Consider the following 19,623-nt stretch of genomic DNA (forward strand, 5'->3'; position numbering starts at 1 on the left):
CTTCTCGGGCCGGCAATTCCCCGCCTGCCGTGCAGCCGGGACCCGGCCCCCACCGCCGAGGGCCAAACCCGCCACCGCTGTCCCGGGAAGCAGAACTGCGGGGGTGGGGGCGCTGAGGCCGCCGCTCTCATGACAGCCCAAGCGGCCTGGGGGCGGGAGCACCATCTGCTGCAGCGCCCGAGCGAGCAGCGGGTCCCACATTGAGCCCTGACCCGGCCTGCGGGGAGGCCTGTCGGGGGCCCGGCTCCCAGCGCCCTGCATCGCCTCAAAGGCCGCGTCCCCGGGGACAGCCGGAACCGCCCAGGCTGCCCCTGGTAAACCGAACACGGCCGCGGGGCCGCGGCGGGTGCCTGGGGCCGCCCCGGGGCTGAGCGCTGGGCGGTGCCGCGGGCTCGGGCCAGGTGCTGTGGACACGGCCCCGCCCCGCGGGCGCTGATTGGCCCTTTCGAACCGAGCGGCCGGCGCGGGGCGGGTGGGGGCGTGCTGGTGCTCGGCGCGGGGGGAGCGCGGCGCGGCGGGGCGACCGCAGCTGCCGGTGAGTGGCGCGGCGGGGCTTGCGGGGCGGCGGCAACGGGACGGGTGCGGAGAACGACGGCGGCAACAGCAGCGCGGCGGTGCGCAGCTCCCTCCGCACAGGGGCGTGGCCGGGGGGTGGCGATACCCCGGACCCGGCCCGCGGATAAGGTGTGGCGGGTCTTATCGGTGGCGGGTTCGGTCTCAGTGCCGCGTGGGTACTGGGGTGCTGCTGCGGGGTCCCGCTTGCGGCGCGCAGCTCCGGAGCGGTAACACTCGGTCGGTTACGCCTGTCTGTAGGGGCAGCGCTGACAACGTGCTGAGCATCACAGGTCCCGGGGAGACCAGTGCGGCGGGGACAGACCCCGGTACTGGGCTAAGGCTGTCACCGGGATGGGCTCGGTCACCCTGCCAGGAGCATCAGCTCCCGTCCGGCCGAGTTCGCTTCTCTGACATAGTTGAAGTGCCGCGAAACTGACTATGGGGAAGGGAGAGGGGAGGGGTTTTGCGTAACACCCTTCAAACCAGTCTCTCCTGTGCCTCACGTAGCGTTTGAGAATGCAGAGCTGTTTTTGTAGGAAATTTGCCCTGATGCTCTTGGCTAAAATACTCATTCATATTGCTTAGTAAGCTGAAAAACGTCTGGCTGCTTTCTTTGCCCAAAAGCTGGCTGTATTCCAGGGATGCTGTGTGTCACCTTTGGCATAGTTATCAGATCAAGACATGGGCAAAAGTACATGTATACCTTTAGGACCTAAAAGGCGCAGCTGGCCTATGTGTTTGTAATTCTAAATGTACTGGGTGAATCTTTCATAGTGAGACAGGATTTTATATTTAAGTCATAATAAATGCCTCCTGACTATGGCCAGCCTGCAGCCTGCTGCGTGGACATCAAATAATGCTCCCCTCAGTGTTGCTTTGCTGGAAGAAGTATGGGGTGGAAATGGGAGGGAGAAGAGTTTGTGAAGTTGAGCGAATGGCAGGGGCACCCAGCCTCTCCCCAGACTGGATGCTCTTGAGGTAAAGAAGCAGTCTGCACGTCTTCTGGGGAGATGCCAGCTGTTGAGATGGAGTGGTCCTCCCTGATTTCAAGTGGGTTTCTCTGTCCTGACAGGTGAATCCAGGGGCTTCACTGCCCATTGGAAGGGAAGAGCAGCCTCGCTGCCATGTGCTGTATGTGCCGTCACCAAAAGATGCAGAAAGGCGGTCCCTGAGGAGGGCGGTCAGCATGCCTTAATGTAAGGAGTTGTTTGCCACCTTAAAGCCCTTCACCTTGGACTGACTAGTCTGGTTCTTTCTCTTTGGTGCCTCTGAGGCTTCCCCAGGGAAGCAGAGCTCCTGCTGACTCAGTAACGCAACAAAAGGGAACTGTAATTGCTGTAGTGATGGAAAGAGTAGCACTCCATGGATGTCTATTGTTGTACCTACCTCTTTTCTTCTGCATGTTAGGATATGTGTACCAAAAAAAATGTTGGTTAGGTTTCAACAGATACCGACTTGACAGCTTCTTTCATTTCAGAGTGTTTTAAACTGTGGGTTTCAGTAGGTACTGTCAAGACTAATCTACAGTTTCCAGCTGCTCTGGGTTAGGCTGTTGTGACTGCCTTTGGCTGTTGATGGAATGGAAGATGACGTGTTATATATCTTAAATATAGGGTGAGGATGTAAAAGTGTTTTTACCCAAAGGTTTTTTAATGAGTCTGTGAACATAAGGCTTTTTAATGAGTCTGTGAATCCCTTTAGGTTCCACTTAAGCTAGGTCAGTGGCTGCTTCATCTGTGTTTTAGGTATCTGTGGAGTTGCAGATTTATTTTTCTTGTTGTTTCTTTGTAAACTATGCAGTCAAGTAAAATGGTACTTGGACTCAGTCCATCTTGTGCTACAGAATGGCTTGTAATTAGTGTAGTATGTCTTGCTAGTTGAGCCCTAGTGAATGATCTATAAAACCTGATACAACTGATACTAAGCAGGCTATCATGTATAGCATCTAAGAGCACGTATTTAGCACCCTGAAGTATTTGCGTAAAGTGCTGAAGTATTTGCTGACTTTGCTGTCTGTCAGATTGCCTAGGGGCAAAGTGGCAGGCATCTCCTTGAAAAGTAGGCTATGGTCTTGCGAGGCTGTCCTGTGCGGGTCATGTCTGGGGTGTGTCTGCAACCACTTTCCTGACAAATGCCTGTCCCTATGCCACATGTCAGTAGACAGGTACATTTTTCTCATCTCTCTTTCCTAATGTTGATCCTTTATTAGAGGTTAGGCAGTCAGCCAGCAGTAGGCAGCTCCTGCTTTCCCAAATGCATAATTTGGGGCTGACCACCCGTCTCACAATAAATCAGTGTCACTGTATTGATCCAGCTGTAATGTGCTACTGGGTGGTGTTTGTCCTCTCCTCCCATCCCACAGAGCCTGTTGGCAGCAGAAGTGCCATCAGGAATGAGGTGTTTTCTGAGACTGGTGCTGGCGGTAAGAGACTTCTGCATTTGCTGAGCTTGGAGCTGGTCTGGTTGCCCTGCTGGCTGGAAAACTCTTCTAAGTTTCTGGCACTTCCACTGTTTTAAGGAGTGAAACAGGTAGAGGGTCCTTCCAGGGACCTTGGGGATATCAGCTGGTCTAGAGATGGGAATGGCACGGCCTGAAGCTATCTGTGTGTTGGACATGATACAGTGCATTTTAATTCCGGAGTCTTTTCTTTCACAAATATGATCCCTGAACACCAAATGCCTGTTGAATGAAGGTTAAGTTAATAAAACTGGCATGCCTAGAAACTGATACGGTTCTAGCTGGAGCTACCTGCATTCAATATCAAATACTTGCTTCATTCATTATGTACAGCTTTTTGATCCAGGGAACCCAACTGGTTTTAGAAGCCAGATTTGGTTATGACTCTACCTGGTACTGCAATATTTGCCTCACCACAGCACCTTCTGCACCTTTGCAGGCTGACTACTTGAAGGTGGCAGACTTCTGGGTCTTCTCATCACATGCCTCTCCCTGTAAGTGGTAAGACTACGTTAATCTGTATTCTCTGCAATCTCAGAGCTAGACTGATTGGGATCTGAAAATGGGTAATTGTTACTATATTAATTTTTCAACTCAAAATTCATGCAGGGTAGCCTGTATCATCAGAGGGATTTTTTTTTTTAAGTGTTGTTCAGATGCCTGGATAATAAGTGAAGCCTTCTGACTTTATAGAGCACCCTTTGACATATGGGCTTACAAAATAGCTTGTTTTAGAAGAGCAGGCCCTCGAAGTTCAGGTGCAACAGTTTTCCTCAATCTCCTTTTTTTTTTTAGACTAGTTTTTGTTAGGCGTGCCACAAAACTGCAGATGCTGAGCATTCTTTTGATAGCTGTTGTGTGAATATTTTGCTTTGTTCATGTTTTGAGTGCTCCTTGTGAATTAGGCTGCCTTTTGTTTTCCCTTGGCAGTTAGCATGCTGGAGCTCTTGCTAGCCTTTATGGAGCTCCTTACTTTAATGAGACCAACTTCTCTACTGGCTGTTCCGCTGTTGTTTTATTTATTTTTTTCAATCAATGAAGCCTCTCACTGCGACTCTCTTGGGACAATAGCTTTCTTATGCTAAAGAAAAATGTATTCCCCTGGACAAAGCTGTGGGAAGCATAACATGCTCATTAGTAATGCTTGGTATATACACTGCCCTTCCCTTGTTCATTCATGGAAGGAAAAATGACATCAAGGAGAGATGTCCCTCTTCCTTTTTTTTCCCTCTTCCCTAGAGATAAAAGGAGGGGGAAAGATATCAGCTGAAGTATCTCTGATAAAGTTTGAGAAGTGCTGGCGGTCCTGATGCAAAGAAGTGGCTTCAGTCTGAAAACAAACGAGTTGCTTGTTCGCTGTTTGTAGAGGTAAGTTGTTTGAAATGCCTGACGTGTGGTCCTATGTACCATGTGAGGTTCAAGGCAGTGGGAGGGAAAAATGAGGAGGAAATGGCACTGTTCTGCTTTCTGGGGAAGAGGAAGGTGGAGAATTCTTAAGAGAATTGTGTCTTCTATGATGGGGTATTCAGCCTTTTGCCACAGGAAGGTGAGGTTGTGCACCAGATGGAGGAGAAGAGAAGAATACTGTCTATGTATAAAGCTTAAACATCTGGGACAGGAGAGGAGAGTTACTCATTTTTAAAGGAAAACAGATGAGTTAATATTGTCTGACTGTCTGCAATCTGGTTTCCAGCCTAACCAGTAAGATGAAGTTTTATTGCAGCTATTAATAGGGCAAGAAAGTTGCTTTTAACTGGTACCAAGACACAAACAGGTACATTTTGAAGTTGGTGCTTCACTCACAGGCAGAGAACTGAAGTTGAATACTGGATCAAAACTTTAGCTGCTGAGATACTTCCCTCTTCCTTTCCCCCCCGACTCCATTCCTGATTAGACTCGCTTGTGTTTTGCCAAAACAGCACTGACTGATGGGTTTTTCTTGGGATTTTCATGAAACCAGGAGGGAATGTATTAACAATTCTCTTCTCTTTCCTCAGGGGGAGAAACTAATGTAAATGCAGACAACCATGCAGAATGCAGTTCAGGTAAATGCCTTTTGTAATGTTTGAATTCTGTATAATACCTTCCTTAATTCAAAGTTCTACCCTGAAGCACATGAAATGTAGAATCGCCAGAGTTTTCTCTGTTTTCTTTAAAATAAGTAGTAATTTTCTCATTTTACAAATGGCGCAATATGACAAGATAGATAACCCAGTGTTCTATCAGATGGGTGATCCTTTCTCTTCCTAAATGCTGTTATGTAAGAAGGTTTTGAAGCCAAAGGCTGAGATTGTTTAAAAACTTGCTTAATGATTAATAAGTGTTTTTAAAACCCCTATATTCTAGTTAATCACTTAAATAGAAATAAATATATTTTATACACATACTGAAATGAAGTTAAGAATACCAAAAGAACTCTTTGTCCTTGGGAATTCTGTACATGAAATTTCAGTGTGGTACTTTTCTTGAAATGTAAAGGTACCTCTCAGCTTGAGAATATGCAATCCTTTAGAGAAATCCTAAGGATTCATGTTGAATAAGTGTATTATGTTCTTGCATGGGAATATGTTTCTTCTTTTAACATTAGCATTTTAATAATTTAAACACATAATGCCTCTGAAATGTTTGATCAGAGAAATCGGAAATCTATAGTAAATTACATGATAAACTGCAGATTTTAATAATTAAAATATGCTGAGGAAAAAAAAATGCTACCAATTTAATGCACGTTTTCTTTATTTAGTATTCAGGAAACTATGTAATTTTAAATTCAAGATAATGAATGTAGTAGTACTTTTGATACAGGAGTTACTAATGAGAGCTGCACCATTCGTGATTACTGTCATGTTGATTTGGTGCATCTGTCTGAAGGGGAATGAACGATTATTCTTTCAATAATAGATCTTTAGCATAATTCAGACCTGTGATTTTTCATCACCTGATTGCAAATATGAGATCCCACCCTCTTCAGCTTACTAAAATCTACTGCAGGTGTGGTTTGGAGATGACCTTCCCTTGAGTCCCCGAAGTCCTCTGACCCCCAGACATGGGCCAGGTTTGGCAGATGTGTGCCTGTATGACCAATGGATATCTGTGCGGCATGAAGCAACTTTGGTGCCTATGCAAGAAGACCTGTCGATCTGGCTGTCTGGCTTGCTGGGTGAGGCTATAAATAAATCACTGCCTAATAAATTTCGAAGCGCTTTCCAGTATTCCAGTCAATGCTGACACTTGATATCTATAGTACTAATAAGATCTAGTGTATTTGAGCCTGAATGGCTAGAAGAATTGTGTTAAAATCATCCTACCTTTTAAACGTAGGATGATTAATTGTTCTAATTTATATTTCTGGATCTTGTAAGTCTAATTAAAATCTAATTAAGTGGATATTTGATTTTAGTTTACTTACATATTTCTACTGCTTTTCAGTCTTTTTCACTGGAATGTTATTTTAATTGCCTCCAAGTTCATATGAAACTTCTTTACCTTTTGTGGAGTAACTCTAATATTGACCTTGTTTTCTTTTAGGAATGGAAGTCAAAGCAGAACAACTGCTAGAAGAACTTGATAATGGGGTACTACTCTGCCAATTGGTTGGTGTTCTTCAAAACACAATTAAAAAATGTTGTAGCTCGAGTAATTTAAGGGTGAGTCATATTATGATTCTTAAAACATATAAAAACTCTTTAATTGTAAGTAGTGGTAAAAGGAAAGCAGGTGAGTGAGGCTTCTGTAAGTAGTGTTCTGGGTGCTCCATAGCCAAAGACTGATTAACAACAGTGTGGCTTTAGAGATGAATAAACTGGCCTTGTGCAGCAAATTACTTATTTGCTTTGTTAATCAAATCCTAAGGTTCTTACTAGTTTTTTAGTTTGATTTCAGTAGAGGTCTTGCCAGAGGAAGATCTAGTCCAAGTCTGGAGTTTGTTCCACTGACATCAGTGTGAGTTGGTAACAAGATATTCATTGACACTTGGGGGCATGTTTTATGCCAGAAACTGGTGGCTAAACTCTAGTATATTGGTCAGCCACAAAAATATCCAAACTGAGATGTACCTGGAGATGGGCTTCAGTGTTTTGTTAGGAACCAAAGCTGAGTTGAAAGATGAATCTCAAGTAACTTCCAGTCTGTGTTCATACAGTGAAAAATACTGATCTGTCACTTTGGAATATAAAACCATGTAACACTGGTGAAGGTAGCATATGCTCAGTGTACAGGTACCCCTTACAGCCACAGCAGTGCTTGGATTTGTCGAACAGTAGGACACCAGCTAATGTGCTCTGATGGGCAGTGTTTGCCGTGGGGGTAGGAAGAACTCTTTCACCATATCCAGACCATTTTTTGTGTGTTCAACTTTTACTGTTTTATGTAGTAAAACAATAGTTTTAAATAATGGATTACTAGTTACTATATTACTAGATACTATATTACTATATTACTATATATTACTATATTACTAGTAAGTAATATAATTACTAATATTAGTATTGCTATTAATAGAGGGGGACAAGAAAGCAGTCTTAGGATGCCTAACGGTATTTATACAAGACCCATGTGAATGCTGCAAATCCTGAGGGTTTTTTTAGGGAGGACAAGATGCACAACTTGTGTATCTTTGAACTGCTTTTTTAGTTTTGAAGATACCAATTTAAAAACAAGTACTGAATTGCTTTGAAGCAAAAAGCCCCTTGCTTCCTTCCGGTTCCCTTCACTTTCTAGAACAGGCTCTAAAATGTTGAGATCTGGTACCTAAGTATGTTCTCTAGCTGTGCTCATTTTGCTGCTGTGAACAGAGCTTGGGAAAGGGGAATAATTATTCACACCTGTGAAGCCACCAGTATGATTCTACCCCAGCATGTGGGGAAATGGGAAAGCAACTGCATGGGCAGCTTTGGGAGAGGCTGCAGAGCAAAGCATCTTTCATTCAGTGACTGTTCACAACGATAAAGAGGAATGCCTTCTACATTAGTGTAGCTTTTTTAATAGAATATGTGGTGGGTTGAACACAAAATAGTTATTCTGAATTTAGGGTTTATTTTACTTTGCAAATATGCTTTGAAATCTGTTGGCAATGTTGATGTGCACAATGTACTTTTTGTTTTCTTCCTTTGCTAGAAGTTTCCTATGACAAAAGTTCCATGTAAGAAGGATGCTCCATCAGGATCTTTTTTTGCCAGAGATAATACAGCCAACTTTCTTAACTGGTGTAGGGCCATTGGAGTTGATGAGACTTATCTCTTCGAATCTGAAGGTTTAGGTAAATCTACCTTTTTGTAAGATTTACTTTGATCTGTATGTGGATAGCTGCCTGGTCAGGGACATGTCTTGTGTATAGTCTTCTGAAGCCTTTGTCATGACTGTACTTGTCTTGTGCAAGCTATTAATGCTTTTATTTATTTTAAGGCAGTGTTCAAGTAAAAGCCTTAAAAAAATCCGTTCTGTGACTGCTTGAACTTGCACGATGCTTTTCCAAACTACTAAAAGTTACCATGTGGGATGAAGGGGGCAGTAACAGCTGTGCAGCAAGCTTGCATGTTTTCCTTCAGTACAAATGCCCACTGAGAAACTGAGGAGAAAAGTCTGATTTCGCTTTCCCTGTGTGGGAAGATGACAGGGCCATGCAGTCAACTCACAATAAGATCATTTATTTGGTATTAAAGCTCATTCTTTTTGCAGAAAGCCCTCAGAATAATGCATTCCTGACTGCTTAATTTGGTAACTCCATGAGGGCGTTGTGCCTGAAGTGACAACAGTCTGTTGGTAATTAACATTTACTTCAGGACCTGCTTGACATGTCTCTAAACCATTTGTATTTTCCTATTTAATAAGATAGTTATGAAAATAAGTATTGCCAACTGTGTGTATGCCTGCCCCAGTACACAGCCTGTCCCTTATGACAAACAGCTTCTAGACTGATACTTCCAGATGGAATACAATTTTTTTGACTGTTAATTAAGAGGAACTGTGCTTTCATTGCATGGTAAATAATGAAATGCTCTTCTACCAGATATTATGTCAGTTAAAATTAATTAATACAAACCTTTCTGTGGCAAGGCAAATACTGTTTGTTTATTTGTTGGTTTGTTTTCCAAAAAGGCAAAATATGTGTCTGTCAAGCTGAATAGCAAAAAATTGCAAAGTAGCTTTGTTTCCAATAATCAAATGAATTTGTTACAATATTTACTAAATTTTCTTGAAGTCTTTGTGCCATTTAATGCCATTTAAATGCAAGGCACTGTTTTCATTAACTGCTTTTCTTTTAAGCTCTCCTCCCTGCTAGCTGGGCTGCCCATGCCTTCTCTACTGGATAAGTCATTTTAAATAGCTGAGAAAATATCTTCGTTTGCATCTGTCTTTTTCTGATTTAACTAAGGAGTGCATCTTTTTTCAGTGCCATGAAATACAGATGAGTAGGAGAAATGAGCTGTAAGAAAATCAGCTTTAATATTTTTTTCAGTACAACTTGTATGAATCGCATTGCTTAAACATCTTAGTACCTGTAAGTGGATGGGTAACTAGAACCTGTTTAGCCTCCCTGAGATAAGCAGACAGGATTTCCCAATGCTGTGGCTTTCACTCATAGCCAAGAAGTGTTTTGAAGTCTGCTGATAACTCTTGACACGAGCCTGCTTTGCGGCATAAATATCTTTTGTGAGCCTTTTTGGCAGTTGAAATGAGGAGACTTGCAGCCTCCTCGATGGAACATTCTTTCCACTGATTTTCTCCATCAAACTTTCAAGTCATTCTTTATGAATGAAATCGGGGAAAGACAATTCAGCAATTGTCCTTTTCCCATCAGATACATATAGCGACACTTCCTGCAAAGTGTGGATGGCTGTGAAGGAAATAAATTGAGTGGTCCTGAGACAGCAGAAAGTGAGAGTAGCCGTCATGGGATGCCCTCTGACATCAATGCAAATGTCTTGATCTCTGCTGGGGATTTTTCTCTTCTGGATTCAGTCAAATTATGCCGCTCCTATTATGGCTGACAAAAACACTTATGGAAAAACAACAACAACAACCAAACAAATAAACACAATGAAATGACCTCTAGTACCTTCTAGATTATGGCTGTGCCAACTTTATTTTCTAGATTTACCTGTCATAATCAGACCTTTTTAAAAGTAGTCTTACAAACTGGAGCAGATGATGTAAACAAGGACATCTGACTTCATACTCGATTCATACTTTAGGAAACACTTCAATCTTATGTAAAGCAAAGTGATTTTAAATATCAAATTGAACATCAGGAAGGTGTTAGATTTCATCTGTAAATATAGAGCTGGCTCATTAGACTTCTCTTCAGAGTAAATTTAGTTTCCACTGAATATTTTTAACTGCGCAGCGTGAAGAAAGTCCGACTTGTTCATATAAATGTTACACCATATGAAAATTGTATCTACGGCTTTTCACATTTCTTATAGTTGGTGGTGGGGGAATGAATGGTGCTGTGTGGGTGGAGGAGAGCTGAGTGACCTTTCACTTGGCCTTTGGTTTCTGAGTTATTAGGCAGTATATCTAGCTGGCTAAGAAAGCACAGAGATAGCTTGTTTTCTAGAGCATTCATACAACTATGTTCTTAGAATGTGTTGAAAGCATCTTGATTTTGGGGCTTAAATGGGGGCAAGGGAGGGAGTAGTTACTTGTGTGTGAAGTTTAACTATTTTCCTTCTCTGTTCATGGCCCTGGTTTGTTTTTCATTTTTCTTGTGCACTGAAGATGGAAGTTGCAAGAAGCCAAAACAGGCATTGCTTTTCTTTTGCCTCTTCTATTCTTCAGTGCAGCAGTAAAAGTAATTGAATGTTTTCATGTCAAAGTTGTTAAGAAAACCCAGAAGAACTGCCATGATCACCTACACACCATTTGGCTATCATTCCACTCTTTCATCTTATTCTTCAGCTCTCCTGATTATGATTTAGTGTGTCTATGCAGCTGAGTGAAGGCAGCTGTCAGGGCTACTCTGAGCTGAGCAGTGCAAAACTCGGTGCCTCTCACATATCCAAAATAGTGTTGCATCTTTTCTGTGATCACAGCCAGTGTCTGGTGTTTGCATCTGAGTGTTTGCCTCTTAAACCAATAGCATTCTCACCTCCTTCCTACAGTTGGGTTTTGACCCTCTTTCTCAGATAGTGCCTCACAAATATACCAAATTCTGAAGAAAACCTTTGGGTGGATGGGGCAGGAGGTGGGGGCTGATGGGAAGGGGTGAAACGAGGTAACAGTGTGGGGCAGGAGAGCTGCCGCTGGCAAAGTGGTATCTGCTAGTGCAACTGGGTGAACAGGCCAGGTGGTTGGACCCTCCCAGCACCCAGAACTTTTAAAGTGGGAAGAAAAATAATCTGTTGCTTACTGAAATGGTAACAATCACCCAATGATAGGATGAAGGGAAACGGGCACAGGCTGAAGCATACAAGGTTCCATCTGAATATGAGGAGAAACTTCTTTACTTTATGGGTGCCAGAGCACTGGAACAGGCTGCCTAGAGAGGTTGTGGAGTCTCCTCTGGAGACATTCAAAACCTGCCTGGACACATTCCTGTGAAATCTACTCTAGGTGAACCTGCTTTAGCAGGTGGGTTGGACTAGATGATCTCCAGAGGTCACTTCCAACCCCAACCCTTTCTGTGAATCTGTGGGTTATTATTTCACAGCCAAGGGTTTAAACCACTTAGGCTGACTGGCTGCAGAGCCACCCACTTATCAGCTGGATCCCTTGCAGTGTCTTCTCCTATAGTTGTTCACCTATAGAGTGTGTGTGCCTCTTTGTGTCTGTATGCACAAGCATGAACAGGTGGAGTATATTTTCCTATTTGCAGCTGTTGAATGCTTTTCGTCTTTAAGACTGCTATAATATATTTGGGGATAGGGAAAGGAAAGCTTTAAGACTGCTATAATATATTTGGAGATAGGGAAAGGAAAGCTCTTGGATCTCTTTCTTTCCAGTTCACATCAAGAAAGAACAGCATAAAATCAAATAAAGTGTCTTTCTCTTAGGAAATGGAGAAGAGTTTGATTTCAGGCATGCCAGGATGGCTTTAAACACTTTATGGAGTAGAAAATTAGAGTTGGAAAGTATATAGTGCTTTAGCCATGATAATGTAGTTTGCCTCTGGGTAGAATGATGACGAAATTATAGTAATCTATTCCTTATCTTCCCTACTCTGTACCTAATGGCAGGGCCTCCCCACAGTAAAAATGAACTGTAAGTCCCTTTTATTCTCTTCCCTTTTAGTTTTGCACAAGGATCCAAGACAAGTGTATCTTTGTTTGTTGGAAATTGGACGCATTGTATCCAGGTACGTGATCCATACACACTCTTAACAAGAAACTGAAGAACATATTCTATTAAGTAAAAGCTGTGATCATAATGTGCAATGCTGTAGATGTTAATTCTGTGCAGAAAGTAATGAGTAGCTTTTTCTAGGACCACCGTACAATATGAGTTGTTCTTCAAATATTTATCCGACTCTTTTCATGGAGAAGTGTTAATCCATATGTTTTTTTATAGCTGTGTATTTAAATACTTCATTCAGCATATAAGTATCTTGGAAGAACTCACTGAATGTTAAATACAGTTTTAAGGTCTTTATTTTTAAGCTTTTTGGAAGATATCTCCTTATCATTCTCTAAATTTAGATTTTTAATCTATTTCTGGTGCAGAGCTGGAAGCTTTAAGATAGTTTATCTAAACTGGGTGTGACCTAAATTGTGTAGCTTTGACAGTATTTTTACTGCCTTCTCTGGTAGCTCCAAGACTACATTTGGAAGAACATCTACTAGAAATTCAGGTTGCTCCTTCTCTTTGCATTATCAAGTCAGTTATTCCTCTGACTGATGTAGTGCTGTTCCCTGTCAGTCAAGCTACTCAGAATTTTGCATGTTTGTTATCAGTTTCTTTTTGTTTTCTTTAGCAACTAAACTCTTTACGTTTGTGTTTAGGTACGGAGTTGAACCTCCTGTACTGGTAAAACTAGAGGAAGAAATTGAGCTAGAAGAAACGCTGCTAATGACCTCTGGACCACCATCACCTGTTAGCACAGCAAAGTCATGTTGTCAACACGGGGAGCTACATGAGGCAGTAAGTACTTATTTATTGTGATATAGGCTTTAAATCAAACTCTAAGTTTAGTACTTGTATGATCTGGCTCAGTAAGCATACTCTGTTCTTATTCTTATATTTTTGAGCCTCCTTAAATAGAAAACAGGGTATGCACCTGTTTTGGAACAACTTTTTTTTTTTTTTTTAATACTGTAAGCAAAATGCTGTCCTATGTGGTTTGGAGTTAATGCCTCAGTGCATATAATTTGCATTGATTTCCACACGTCTTCCCCCCTTTCATTGCTTCTTTGAGTAAAAGAAATCCTCTCATTCAATTTATCTGGTGTGTCAATATTCTATGACTGTAACATATGCTTCTCTTCAATTTGGTGTTTTCATAAAACTTCATCAAAAGTTTAAGTAGACTTTGATGAAACTCTTTTGAGAAAGTCTTGAAATAAAACCTGTGTGGCTGTACCAATTGGAAATGAATAGGTATGCAGAAAAGGAAATTGTTTGTACATCTTGTGAATTGGTCCAAAAGGAATGATGAACAACTTTCTAATTTTGTTTAAAAACACATGTTGAGGCTTTAAAATTCATTTATTTTAAAGGTCCTCTGTGTTGTAATGTAAAACTTCTGCTTCACAAGGTCACGGTTAGAATTGATGCTACTATGCATAGTGTTATGGGCAAATCTTAAAAACAAAAGTAGAAATAACTTAAAATTGAAGGAATCATGTAAACTGGATTGAAACAACTTGAAGTATTTGTACATACAGTTTGTTCTTTCTTTTAATCTTTTATTCTAGGTTTTGAAGCTCTATATAGCTGAGATTTTCTTGCGAGGCAATAGAATTCTAGTGTTTTCTTAGATTATGGGATAAAGATACCAGTATATTTTATTGTATTAAATATCTCAGTAAACTGCTAAACACATGCTTCTGTCAAAATACTAACAAATACTTTCAATGTTAATAACTAGGTTAAGCACATAGCAGAAGATCCCCCCTGCAGTTGCTCCCATCGATTTTCAATTGAATACTTATCGGAGGGACGTTATAGACTGGGAGATAAAATACTCTTCATACGAGTAAGTAGTTTCTCAGAATTCCAATTTATATTCATAATGGGGAGAGAAATGCTTTTAAGCGGACTAGGTAATTTTAACAGTATTGTTTTAGAATTAGAGAATGATTTAGTTTGGGACACTAGGTCATCCAATCACCTATTCAAAGTAGATGTAGCTACTTAGATCTTGCAACCATTGATTTTACAACCACGCTAAATTAAGTTAATACTTTCCTGTGGTGTTTCTAAAATTTCAGTAACAACTTACAATATAAATAAAAATAATGCTGTGGAACATCCTGAGAATGTTGCTTGTTTGAAATCTGGGCACTTGGGGTTTATAATTTGCAGGATAGTTGAGTACTCTATTCAGCAGGCATAAGAGTTTGTGTTATGAGGACATCCATAATGTAAACTCAATCTGTATCCAAAACTGTATACAAAATAAAGATAATGACAGAAGGGTTAAAATGTCTTCTGTATATATACTTTCATTATTTCCCAACATATAATGACTGCCTCTGCATATCTAATAAAGAATTGGGAAGCATAAACTTTATTTATCACATAATCTCCCTTTTCAAAAAAATGTTTCTCTGTAAGAAAGGAGCTCCTATTTTTAGTCAGTTTCAATAAATGTTAGTATAACATGAGGACATAATGTGGCATAAAACAAGGCAGAAATTTATCTTGATCTTCTGCTCCCACCCCTCTTCTTCCTTCATTCTCAGATGCTACATGGCAAGCATGTGATGGTACGTGTTGGTGGAGGCTGGGACACTCTTCAGGGTTTTCTGCTTAAGTATGATCCATGCCGAGTGCTTCAGTTTGCAACTCTGGAACAAAAAATCCTGGCATTTCAAAAAGGGGTCACCAGTGACAGTGTCCCCAGCTCATCAGCTAGAATACAGGAGCCACCTGTTATGAATCCCATGTCAGCTGTCAATATGTTTCAAAAGCAGCCATCAAAACCCTCTACTCCTGTTTCAGCTCTTGGGGCTAGTGCCAAGAAGGCTTTACCAAAACGTCCTCAGTCCCCTGCTCTGGCATCACCAAGAGTGCCCCCATCCTCTGCAGCCAAGTCATTAACAGTCAGGTCCAAGTTACATGGGTCTTCAGTGACAGGAATGCAGTCTCGTTTCAAACCATTAGCTGGCACCTCAAAGAAACTGGAGTCTCCTGCACACAACTCACCAGCTTCTGCTCCTTTGCAGCCTGTAAGCAAAAGTTCTTCATCTGCAGGAATGAGAACTGCTCTTGTTCACTCTGAAACACTGCGCAAACGTATTCGGTCCCCCGATGCTCCCAAGGTGAAGTTTGCCCTTCCTGAGGGCTCCCCAGCGCCAGCACTGCATCCTGCCCTCTTGTCCACCCAAAACCAGCCATCTCCCTTGCCTGGGACAGCCAAAACACTGGCTTCAAAACAGAAGCGTGTCCCTGCTAAATGCAAACCAGTATCTGTCACTAAAACCAAAGCGAATTCAGTTGCTCCGAAGGCTGCTCAGTCGCCTGTTACAAATCTGCATGCTGTTGCCAAGTTTGCACGTTCTCAGCAGCTCCTTGCAAAACCTCCTTCTGAAAATGCTATTCAGACCTCAGGAACTGGGTCTCAGCATCCTCAGAAAGCTCAACAGACAGCTTCTGACCTGGCAAAGAACCTGAAAAGTGCTTCAGTCCTAAAACACTCAGCTTCTGCACCTTCCCTTGCAGTTGGCAAAGTGTCAAAGTCACCACCTACACTGGTATCTACAAGCAAACATGTATCATCAGCTGTCAATAAGCAGCCAAATGTCAGTAAACCCCCTCAGGTTGGACCCACTTCATCCAAACCTCCTGAACGCACTCCTTTATCTGTTGTACGGCTTCCTCAAACTTCAGCCAAAGCGGCATTGACCAGAAAGCCAGCGCAACCTTCCACAAAAGCTCAGCCTTCCACCAAAAGCTTGCAAGCAAAGGAAAGCTTGGCCCCAGCAGCCAAGAAGCCTCTCCCTAAGGGAAAATCAGCAACAGCGGGTAACAAGGGAACGCCTGGTGTATCCAAAGGTCCTCTTACAAAGAGCAGGCAAGATGATAACTATTTTGTTATGACAGGGAGTAAAAAACCCAGAAAGTAAGCTAATTCCTTATTTTCTGTAGAAGTCTAAATTTTGTTCAAATGGGCCTCGTGTATCTGCTGCACTGAGAACAAGGAGAAAAAGTTAAATAATACTACATTTACTACAAATATTAGGTATAACCTACATTTTTCCGCATAACTTAGAGTAAAAACTGCATTTATTTTGCGGTTTAGAAATTTCTATTTGCATATATTTAGAAGTGAGCTTGCATGCTGTGTGTCACCATGGAACAGAGAATGTCCCTGTGTGCTGCTAGCCTGACCTGCTGCGGGAAAGGCGGGAGAGAGGAAAGGGGAGCTGGGGCTGCTGCTTTTGCTGCTGCTCGTTTTCAAAGGAGCGAAGCCTGCATGAGAAATGTCTACCTGGGACAGAGCCTGAGCGATACTGATGGTTCTGGTAGATCTACATTGAGGCCTGTGGCAAGCAGTAGAGCTGTGCACAAACTGTAAAATTTCTAATACCTCAAACAAAACTATATTTTTTAGTTCACCAGTGTCCCAGAACCCAAGTTTGGGTCTTTTGCATGTATTAGGAGAAAGAGATCTCTAGTAATGTTTAGATTTGATAGCTGATGTTGTCAGTGTTCACTGTGCCCTCCATATGCCTTAAAGTGATGTCAGTTCATGTGAAAATGGAGCTGTCTTGGTTCATGTTAAGTAGGACATGGAAAATCATGGCCTTGATTGCTCGCTCTTGTTGTGCCTTAGCATCTCAAATTCATGACGGATCTCTTCAGAGAGCAATGCTGCTTTTAAAACCCTGGGCAGATAACCTTGCTTAGTTCATGTTCAAATCTAATTATAAGTGAGCCCAGTCTTCCTCAGAAAGCTCTTGACACATGAAGACAAGCGCCTTAGTTGGTGGGTGGACACATGCCCCTGGGATGGAGCCCCAAAGCGGCTCCTGCTCCAGTAGTACAGAACTGTAAGCGCCAGCAGAGCCTTACTGTTCTACAGGAGTGGCCTTACATGTAAAGCCGAACTGCTAAATACTTCTTAGTGCTACAGGTTCATTTTTGTGGGCAATCTTAATCTGCAGTGGCCTTTTTTGTTTTATTTATGGAAACATTCTTACTGGCTCTCCTGTGTTACTTTCTGGAGGTAAGGAGTAGTTTCTTGAAGAGGTAATGAAGGACTACGTTTGCCTTTAGACATCTGAAAGTGCCAGAAAGCTATGCACTGTCTATGCTTTCAACTCCTGAGGCTTTCAGTGGGTTAAAAATCTGTGGGGCTCAACACCTTTACCCTTAATAGAAGTGAGTTTCACGGTAGAAGAATAAACACTACTTTTGGGGTCTTTGGGCCTTACTTGAGATATTTTGGGTATGATGAACAGTTATTTCTACAAACACCGAGGAGCTCTCAGGTTCTGTGAAGAGACTTAGCTGACTTCCACAGACAATCACTTCTGCTATCAAGACATTTACTTATGGGCAGGAGAAGAGATGCATGGAAACTGCAGCTTGTGATGTTGCATATTTAATTTTTTTTCCTCTGGAACTAGAGTAAACAACCATCATAAACTAATAACGGATTTTCTTGAGCAGTGGCAAAGTCATTGAGCTGCCTTTCTGAGCACCTTGTTAGCTTTTTAATTTATTATTCTATTTATGCATATCTACTGTATAATACTGCTTACAACCTGCTGGGAGTAAGCAGTAAATAACAATATCCAAACTGTAGGAGGAAAACAGGTCATTTTTTTATAACATGGACACTAGCTCCACAAGCTTATGTATGAAGTTGTATGTTTGGACAATGCCTTACTGCTTACTTGTTTTATGAATACACTGGTCAAAGCCATGACTGCAAGTATTAAGAATAGTATTAATTGTAGTGGACTGCTTTCAGGTTTGATAAATTTGGAACTGTTCCATATGCTGAAAGCATTTTACAGTAGATTACTTGCTTTTGATTTGGGGCTTTTATATAGTGAGCTATGATGTGACATATGCAGATTACAGCTGAATTCTGGGGGTTTCTTGCTGTATTGAGTCTGGAAGAAATGGAGTTAGCGTTCTTCACAGCATCCTGTGTGGTGCTGTGTTTCGGATTTGTGACTAAGCCAGTGATGATAGCACAGCAGTGTTTCTGCTGTGGCTGAGCAGTGCTTGCACAGAGTCAAGGCTTTTATCTTTTTCCTGCTTTGCCCTCACAGGAAGTAGGCTGGGACTGGGCAAGAGTTTGGGAAGGACACAGCTGGGACAGCCAACCCAAACTGGCCAAAGGGCTATTTCAGATCAGATGGCATCGTGCTCTTTAATAAAAATGGGGTAGAAGAGGAAGGTGTGGGGAGGCTTTGGTTTCCAAGGTGGCTGTTGTTTGCAGACTGTCTGGACATCAGCCTGCCTGTGGGAGGTAGTGAGTGCTTGCCTTGGTATCACTCGCTGGTTTATTTTCCCCTCTTTCTTTCACTTATTAAACTGCCTGTATCTCAACCTGTGAGTTTTTCTGCTTTTGCCCTTCTTCTCTCACTTGTCCTGCTGGGGATGGAGGGGAGAGTGAGTGAGCAGCTGTGTGTGTTTGGCTGCTGACCAACCCACAACACTTTTTGAACCCTTTACAAGTTTTTCAGTAGTAATTTAAACACTGAGACTCTTGGATCTTGGTATAATGGTATCTCAGCAGCTACCTTTTTGAACTGTAAGTTCAGAGAAAATGAGGTGGATGGCTCCATCTTTGTGATCCATTATTTCATGTAATAGACTGAATTTTATGGTTCAAAATGAAATAAAAAGCGTAAGCTGGGAAACTGGCACTGGAAAGGGCAAAATAATTCCTTTTACAGTTGAAACCTTAATCAGGTAATCTAAAGATGGTTCACTCACACATGAGTAGGCTTGGTTTGGTTTTATTACAAAAAATAGTATATTTGAGAATCGTCCAACTTCTGTGAATATTGCTCCAACTTTATAATCATATTCTAACTATGGATGTCATGTAACATGAGGTGAGCCAAGAATTAAAATGTAACAAAGTACCTCCTAATGGAAATGCATATTCTTTTTGCTATGTTTACATTGCCAAACAGCAAGTCCAATCTTCAGCTTGCATTACTTTTTGTGAGGGAAAGATATCTTGGAGTAAGAATCTGAATTCTCCCTGTGTTATCAATGTCATTCTGTATCAGTACTTATTTAAAATAAATATTACTGCACCTGTTTTACATGCACAGATTTTTTTTTTTTTCTACTGTCATCTTTTTGTGGGGAGGGAAGGAGAATGTTTTTCAGAATGCTTATGTTTTTGCTCTGCCACCAGATAAATAGTAGCTTCCATCTTAGGCTATTATAAAAACATAAATAGCTGCTTCTAATCATAGAATCACAGAATAGTTTGGGTTGGAAGGGACCTTCAATGGTCATCTAGTCCAACCCCCTGCAAT

General features: G+C 41.8%; 1 protein-coding gene across 15 annotated transcripts; it reads left to right on the forward strand.

The window, feature by feature from the left end:
* Positions 1 to 471: 471 nt before the first annotated feature.
* GAS2L3 (growth arrest specific 2 like 3) lies at positions 472 to 19,410 on the forward strand. 15 transcript variants are annotated; one of them, XM_065044127.1, is made up of 12 exons: positions 472 to 535; positions 1,628 to 1,751; positions 3,453 to 3,514; positions 4,253 to 4,381; positions 5,011 to 5,058; positions 6,005 to 6,173; positions 6,542 to 6,660; positions 8,129 to 8,270; positions 12,245 to 12,308; positions 12,952 to 13,090; positions 14,037 to 14,144; positions 14,854 to 19,410. In XM_065044127.1, the coding sequence occupies exons 5-12, from the start codon at positions 5,029 to 5,031 to the stop codon at positions 16,234 to 16,236; spliced, it is 2,154 nt and encodes a 717-aa protein (XP_064900199.1). In that variant the 5' UTR covers positions 472 to 535; positions 1,628 to 1,751; positions 3,453 to 3,514; positions 4,253 to 4,381; positions 5,011 to 5,028; the 3' UTR covers positions 16,237 to 19,410. The 15 variants fall into 15 exon arrangements, with proteins under 15 accessions (XP_064900199.1, XP_064900133.1, XP_064900190.1 ...); XM_065044061.1 differs by having other exon boundaries at positions 3,453 to 3,507; XM_065044118.1 differs by having other exon boundaries at positions 3,453 to 3,507; positions 8,132 to 8,270.
* Positions 19,411 to 19,623: the final 213 nt, after the last annotated feature.

This window comes from Columba livia, chromosome 1, assembly GCF_036013475.1.
Source record: "Columba livia isolate bColLiv1 breed racing homer chromosome 1, bColLiv1.pat.W.v2, whole genome shotgun sequence".
NCBI classification, from domain to species: domain Eukaryota; kingdom Metazoa; phylum Chordata; class Aves; order Columbiformes; family Columbidae; genus Columba; species Columba livia.